At 38.9% G+C, this 8,546-nt stretch overlaps 1 protein-coding gene across 1 annotated transcript; it reads right to left on the reverse strand.

Annotated features, from left to right (window-relative positions):
* Positions 1-153: 153 nt before the first annotated feature.
* dbx1b (developing brain homeobox 1b) lies at positions 154-3,155 on the reverse strand. The gene is made up of 4 exons (XM_067436547.1): positions 2,714-3,155; positions 2,429-2,530; positions 881-1,083; positions 154-783 (listed from the first exon to the last, which is right to left on the reverse strand). Exons 1-4 carry the CDS (start codon positions 3,069-3,071, stop codon positions 496-498), a joined length of 951 nt encoding a protein of 316 aa, XP_067292648.1. The 5' UTR covers positions 3,072-3,155; the 3' UTR covers positions 154-495.
* Between the last annotated feature and the right edge of the window lie 5,391 nt (positions 3,156-8,546).

Genomic DNA, 8,546 nt, shown 5'->3' on the forward strand with positions numbered 1-8,546 from the left:
TATTTTCTATTTAGGCAAAAATCGAATTATTAGGCCTATATGTAGGCTATGGCCATGTAAATAACATAAAATGTTAATTTCAAGGCAGACAAACAGAAATTCTTTTTATTTATTTTGCTTTGGATTTTTAATTTGTAAAAATATTTTTCCCCACATGTATATACATTTTTACAAAAAAACAGTATACAAAATAATATAAGATTTTTAAGTTAGAAATGTGCCATCTACGTATTTAAGATTATAGACAAGTATCCCAAATCATTAAGAAAGATTATAACAATCTTAGTATAAAAATTCCATACAAAATATTCATACAAAACACTATACAAGCTGCCAAAAACGCAGCGGTTACAACATTCTCTCTTCAACTGAAAGCTTTCTAATCAAGTTCACACAGCCACCGTGTCAAACAAGACAACATTTCTGACACTTTGTCTCCGGTTTTGTGCATAAACATAACTCATTAGAAATCAAATTACATAGTCTGTTTAATGATTATGACACGGTTATTTCCTCGTCCTCTGATTCTGAGAAGTCTGAGTGCTTGATAGAAATGGAAGGCGACTTGAAATGTAAATCTGCGTTGAGCTCGTGACAGATAGGCGCGCGCGGGCTTTCTCTTAGACCCGCGTCACTTTCGTACTTTTTTCCAACGTCGCTCAGGTCAGGGTTGGGGTTCATTTTCGTCGGCAATGTTTGTTCCCTGCAGCCTCCCGACGACAGGAGTTCTCTTTCTTTGGAATTGCGCCATTTCATTCTTCGGTTCTGGAACCAAATTTTTACCTGAAAACAACGAGTTGAAAGCAAAACATGAGCCCACCATTTTACCTCAGACATTCACAAAGGTATGCCACAAAAATATTAGAGAACTTCGGCTTACCTGAGAGTCTTTGAGGCCAAGTTTCGTTGCCAATTTCTTTCTGTCTGGTTTGCTGATGTACTTCTGTTTCTGAAACATCTTTTCCAATGCTTTTCGCTGCACGTCAGAGAAGACTGCCCGTCGAAGCATTCCTCTCCTTGGCTTCCCTCGAGCCGTGAGTGGCCAAGCGAAAGTACCGGGAATGGGCACTGCTGAGGACGATGCTATTAGTAAAAAGAAACCAACCATGAGCATTTTAAAAGTCGACCTTATCGTTCCCTCAAAATAAGCAAATATGTGGCTTTTCTAAAAACAGGAAGTATTAATTGGGCTTGGAATGAACGTTGGGCTTTAATGTTTTTTAAACCAGTCCGTTTGAGTGATATGGAACGAGGAAGCTAATTAGCACATTGCTTGGTTCCCCAAAGCATTGGTATGGTAACAAGGGCGAGCAGTCATTCAGAGCGCTCCAGTGAAAGATAGAGGTGCTAATGAAGCGTGGACGGTAATTGTGTAGTAATGAACTGACTGAAAAAGGCTTAGGACAGGCCACTAAAGCCATATATTACGGCCACAAAAGAGATTTACACTTAAAAACTAAACACAACGGCATGCCAGGGACATTTTGAGAATACTGATGGCGGGGGACTATGTTTGCCCCCAAATATTTTCATTAAATGGACACGAAAAGCCATTCATGCTGCTCAAGTTGTTTTGTTGACGTATTCACACCGCGGTGAAAAGAATCAGTCTATTATCGTCTGTCTGAATGAGTGCACGATCCACAAGGCTATTTGTAGCCCTCATTCACTGGATTGATGGACATGAAGCTTAACGCAAAAAGACCCACTTTTATTGGGTTTCTCTGAGGTATACCTAATAGATTTAGCGTTAAACAACATACACATACAGTTGTTGTACACATTAAATTGTTACGAGTAATTTCAATTAATTTAGTGCTACTACTTGAAAATTAATTAGACTAGGGCCTACTACACCCTGTTAAGTGATTTTCATGCTGCTACATGAGACCAAAACTTTTGCTTGGTCATCCAGTGAAGACTCCCCACACGCTATGTGGTCTTGTGAGAATATTGAAACACTGAATGGAAGCTAATAGGGGAATTAGTCCATGACTGGTAAATGCCTATCAGCAGCATGCTCAAGTCAACGACGGGTCTGTGTGTGGCTGCCCAAAGGGAGCTGACCAATTGGTCATGGTGCTGAAAGCATTGTTGCCAATCAGTAACTAAGTACACTGGCTCGGTGGGAAAAGGCAGCGATGAAGAGAAGCCAACAGTTTGCTTGTGAGAGTGGACCCGCCTTAAATTGGGACCATGACAATTCCGGCTAATTTGTGGATTAGGGGAAGCGGTGCAAAATGTCAGCAGTCACTGCGTTTGCTAAATAGGGCATCAAATTAGCGAGACTGATTCCACAATGTCCTACAAATTCCAGAATTGGATGCAGATTCTGAAAGCCCATCAATTTGACCGAATTAAGAAGGGGCACATCGATTTATTTATTTGTTTGTTTGTTTGTTTATTATGAATAGTGTAGTTGACCCACCTGGGAAATATGATGCTCTGATGAATGGGTGGAATGAGCCGTCAAAACATGGGAACGGGAATGTTTTCGCAGTCATCCCTTGCACTGAAGGTGGTGGTGAAACTATGACGCAAAATAAAGTCAACATCAATTAAATGAAGTGCAATTGAATGTGACAAACAAGTAGACAAATGCGAACATGAATGTCATCGCAAATTTCTTAATCAGCGTATTTTAAACAAAAAAGGCCTATTTAAGAAATGTGTCAATTACATTAAGTTGCTAATTTATAAACAAGAAACCTACCGTTTCGTGTTGTTGACGCGAGAATCGCATTGACTCCAAACTTCAAGTAATTTGGGTCGTTGGAAATTGATGTTTGTGGAGAGCTTGATCTTTTTGGCAAAGACGTAGACATGGCGACGTGGACTGCGGAGGAGTTGTTCAGAGTTGTGGCTCCTGTCGCTGGAGGAGATGCACTTGGGGACGGGATGCTCCTGTGCATGAAGGTGGCAGGTCTGCTGATCCGCAACAGGTCCTCCACCAGGAAACTCGAGTGCGCGGCGAACGCCGAATGTAAATTGGGAGGCAAGGAAAGAGCCGCCGAGGGCCGCAGAAAGTTCGGATACATAGCAGGTGGCGCAATAACACTTGGCAACATCATTGCACCGTTTTTTTTAAGTAAATGACAGCGAGAAATTCACGTGCTGCTCACACTGCAGAGGCTTGCCTAGATTAGAGTCCAGGGATGAAGAATGAAGGAGCTCTTGTCCGTCTCTCTCTTCCAGGGGTTTTATAGTGGACCGCTGGAGAAGCCTTTTCATGGGTGACAGCTCTAACAATGAAGTTCAGCCAAATTCTCCACGTGAGTTCCGTTTACTCTAGAGGCTGCGCGCCCTGATTGGATAGAAGAAATTCGGATAGGATAAGACACCACGAGCAAACCACAGACAACGGCATTTTACTAGTAAAAAGGAGGGTCTCTATAGTTAGTAGTCGTCATCATAGTCATGCTGTTACAAAGATTGCAACCAAAACAACTTCTTCCCCCTTTTCTGCTTTGCTTATAACCGCAATGAAATTATTATATGGGGGGGGAGAGAGAGAGAGAGAGAGAGAGAGAGAGAGAGAGAGAGAGAGAGAGAGAGAGAGAGAGAGAGAGAGAGAGAGAGAGAGAGAACAGTCAAATAGAACAAAACAACTTATTTGATTACTTTGGTAAAATAGTGCTACAACCTGTCTTATTCAAACTTCAATTTAGTGCCTTTTCTTCTAATATTGCAACAGAAAATATGAAAACTCAAATAGGAACGACACCTAAAGTTAAATTATGTATTGCCATAATTTATATTGTTCATTGTACAAAAAAAATAACTAAATACAAAAAGTTTACGTATAGCCTATTGCCATCTTTTCTGCACAGATAGATAGATAGATAGATAGATAGATAGATAGATAGATAGATAGATAGATAGATAGATAGATAGATAGATAGATAGATAGATAGATAGATAGATAGATAGATAGATAGATCCTGAATAACAAAACTAGACAGCATTACTTTTACCCATAGCTGACTGGAAAAAAGAGTAATTTTATTGTGAGAGAAGTTGGGTCAGATAACATGTTGCGCCACACGTGGATAAGGCTTAATGTGCTATGGCAAAGTTACCTTTCACGTTTTTTTTTTTTTTTTTTTTTTGGGGGGGGGGGGGGGGGGATGGACCAACGTCTACCAATAAAATATATTATAAAACGAGAAAAGGTGCGAACAAAAGGATTTTTTCTAGGAGGCTTTTATTGGGACAGACGCTCTCTTCTGTCAGATGCACCAAAAGAGGTGAATCCCGAGGCTTGTGGGCTAAGACCTGTGACTAATGGCGTTTGACCGCTTCTCTGTCAGGATTTGTCCCACTAACCATTCATTTTCTTGCAGCTACCTTCACATTTATCTCCGCGGAGTCAACTCGTGCGCTTTGATTTGGACAGGGAAAAAAGACGAGGGGAAGATAGTCCGCGTGAGCCCGAGCGATGACACGGCGAGTAAATCTCCATGAAATTATGCGCCAGGCGTTGTAATACTGGGTCTTTAGAAAATATTTCAGAACTTTTTCAAACGGGATCAGCTCGATAGCCCTCTTAGTCCATCTTAAGAAGTCTTAGCAACCATCTTGGTAAAAGAAGATAAGTCTTTGTGGGGGAGCATCGCTGTGTGTGTAGTGGCATAGCGCAAGTGGTTTTGGGACAAATGTAATTCCCCACATTACGGCCCAGTATCCCTGGCTTTGCAAGTTTTCTATTGATGTTTTCATGTTGGCATACATAAACCCTGAATTTATAATAGTTGTAGCTTTATTATATTAGTCATAATTACTATAATTTTCAATCTTTAAATCACTTGATTCACATTGAAATTTTCTTAACTAAATCCTATTTTGTTGACAGCCTTTTCTGCTGATTAAACAAGTAGCCTATTAAAATCTGTCAACACGCAAATAACAGGACCATGAGTGATTAGCATGTAATTATTCCTATCTTTTTTTACCAAAGAATAGCCTGCGACCGTTAGATTTGCATCAGTTGTTTTTAGCACCGCCCTGGGCAGTCGTATTAAGACACCTCATCACCTTCAGAAAACCCAAGAGGACTTCTGCACGTTCAAAGCATTTTATTCCTTTTCTTGCACTTGAAAATCCCTCTATTGTACCTATCAAGCAGATGGTTTGCAGGAAATATAGCTTAGCCTCGGTGACCGAAACTAATTTCTGCTTGCTTTCCAAACCATGGCACGATTGTTTTCTCTTTACCAAATGGAGGGAGTGCAGCTGGTCGGTCGCTGAATTAAACCCATTAAAGACACATTTCTAAGATATTATATCCACATAAATGTGCCTTCCCTCCTCCAGACAGACAGTAACGCGCGCGCTTTTGCATAATAGATTGTGCAGAGATCATACATTTCTCCTTACATTTTGGTGAGCAGCTCAACAACGTCAATCGAAAATTACTTGGTTTCATTTTATTATCATAATTCTTTATTATTGGACTCTTGGCAACTTAGTGGCATGGCAATGTAATGATTACAAGACTAAATGTAATCAAGATAATCTTAATACAAAAAAAGTCCTTATGGTTAACCAAAACCATGGTTGTTATAGCATATATTGGCTACCTAGACTTTCGTAGTCAAATATTGCTGAAATTGTTTTTATTTTATTTTATTGGTGGAAATAAACGAAATTATCAGTTTATATTAATATTATATAATTAAATGGAGGACAGGTGGGAACAGTAGGCTATAGGCTAAGTCACCTATTGTAAATGTAGTTTTTATAGAGTAAGATAACCTATTGCAAATTATGATTACTTTTTTTATTTTTAAATCATAATGTAACGCTGCATATTTGCGTCTGGTTTTAACACCTTAATCCGTCCCTTCGCTTCGTGCAAACCTCTTTAAGACTGGCCCAGCATCTGTTTCTAGATCCGAGGCCGGCAGAACACTGGGGAGATTAACCGAGCCAAAATACAGAAAAGCATTGACAAGCATTAAATTGATATTAACTCTGCATTAAACTTAAAGCCGCGGCCAACACAAGTCCCAGCACAAAGCGTTTTGATTTGCGTCAGACACCTGTTCTGTCGGACAGCTTTAGCGCAACGTGTCTCTGTAACCTCACAAATGAGGAACTTTTTTCCATTCACTTGAAGTTAAAACAAACAGTTAAAAAATACTATTGTAATGTTGGCCGCATGAAACTGGTCATCACCTGAGAAGTTAAAGAAGCATATAAACTGCTCTATCAAGGACGTACCTATTTATTTTGGACGGATTATGCTATACAAGTTTAAATATAGTTTACAAGTTTATATACGTGCACAGTTCAGTTGAATGAAGAGGTGTTTTACTTTAACACAATGTTGTTAAACTACGTACGAAGCAAACTGTTAGCAAAAATATCCACAACTTTAAAAACAACAATGAAATAAGAGTATAATTTAAACTGAAAATAATGTATGTCGATCAGATGCGCGTGAAGGTTGTGCTCGTTACCACAGCAACAGCAGACTCCCAAGCCTTTTCTTTCTGAATCATCTTTGGTTCTTTATAAAGATGTGCTACAGCATCATTGAGAGCGCTCTGACTCCCTAAAAACACTGTCCAATTCGCACCCTGCGGTAAGTGCTCTAGCCTCTACTTTATGTAGGCCTATAGGCTTCTTTGATGCTGATACAGTTTGACAATATGGACGGAGTATAAGTTAGAGTAAAGTGTCTGTTGAACTGCTTCCTTGTCGTTAGTTTGCCTAATTTTAACTCATTACACAGAACTGATTAATTTAACTCAATATAAACTAAGAATTCGACTGCCTAAATAATGTTTTTTTTTCTTCTTTCAGTTATGCTTGTTAGACATGTCTACATCATGAAATACAAAAGCTACATTTTAATGTTGGTAATAATATAATACGTTTTGAGCGGGTTGGCTATAATTAAAAGGCTTTAGATGATATGAAAATGTAATTGTGAAAAAGTTTGGCTTTCTATAAGCAGGATCAACAATTGAGCACTAGGCAACTTTAAGAGCACGAAACCTTCATCCAAATGCTCTTAAAGATATTACCATAAAATACCTGAAGTGTATAAATGATTTTTCTTTGATAGAAATAGTAAGAATACTTGCAATACTATATCAAATCCAAAATTACTAATATACAAAAATACTTTAAAATATATTTAAAACTTTTTAAATGTAATTTTTTTACGCCTTTGTTTAAAAGATAGAAATTTATTTTTAATTTCAGAACATATCTTTACAAATTGTTTGCATTAAATGCTTTGAAACAAGTGCATGATGAAAATAATGTGTGGGTTTGGGAGCTTTTCAGTTTTTGTTAATTTACTTAGATAATTCTGAAACCAAATTAAAAATATATTTCTCATGGATAATATATTCATCGCCATCCTTTGTTAAAGATAAGACTTTATTAAAATACATTGCAATACAAAATCTATCACTATAATTGACTGTGCATTTAAAAGAAAACAACAAGCTTCAAGAAAAAAATTCTCTGAATCTGTTCATTAGATTTAAATTGGTCATGGGAGCTCAGGCTATATCAATGTAGCAAATCTATTTTCTTTTCATTTTAATCTCATGAAGTTTCACAGTTACGGCAAATCTCTTCAGAGTCCTCAGCACCTGGCAGGTTTTTTTAAATAAAGCTTGTAAATGGCCCTAGTTAAATTGTGTTTCTGGTGAAGCCCAAGCGTTGCTATGCAGCCTGAAAAAAGGAACAATCCTCGTGGTTGTCAAGATCACTTTAAATTAAGGGCTTGTCGCTAACAAGCAATCAATGCTGCAAATAAAATGACCCCTGGTCATGCTAACCTGTGCCATTTTTCTTGCTGATGCATGCTCATAATAGTAAAAGCCACTAAATGAGCTTAAAATGGGACAAAAAAAAATTCAGTGCTTGGAGGGAGGACTCCCTATTTAACGCTAAACGCTTGTATAGGGTGGTGTTGAGAGTTTGAGCCCATCAGCACAATCTTTAGCTTTGTTTTAGACCTGAACTCAGAGAGCAGGGGAGAGAACCTTGTCGAAAGGGTCCTATTGAGTACGCCTGATAAGTTGAACATGGGGCATAGCAGACGTAGCCGAGGCGCTTGTGTACTGAGGAGGAGCCGGGGTTGTTCGCTGGCCACTTGAATGGGGGACGCCAGCGCCCGTTGGCTGGCTCGTATTGATGTGGTTTAGCCGAGTAATCGGATTGAAAGTGAGCCATGGTATTTGTGTCAGTTCACATTTCGTCAAATGCATAATATGCATGGCCTTGGCGTGGGGATTCTGTATTGAGACTTTGGCTTGCAATTCAGTGTTATGAAAAGGCAAAGCCTCATTTAATTCAAATATAACTCTCACTCAACCATTTACAGATTGCTATATTTGCATAACAGCAAAGAACTTTTGCCTTTTCAATGCCTGGCTGTGTGTGTGTGTGGGTCCTTTTCCTGTGCTTCTCCCTGGCCAGGCCTTAAAAGGGGGAAAATGTACGCTAATGTGCGAAATAAACGTGTACATTGTGAAGGAGTGGGTTTTCTCACAGGGATAAGCAAACAGGGGTATGGGTGAGGA

The sequence above is a fragment of the Pseudorasbora parva genome, chromosome 25, assembly GCF_024679245.1.
Source record: "Pseudorasbora parva isolate DD20220531a chromosome 25, ASM2467924v1, whole genome shotgun sequence".
NCBI lineage: Eukaryota > Metazoa > Chordata > Actinopteri > Cypriniformes > Gobionidae > Pseudorasbora > Pseudorasbora parva.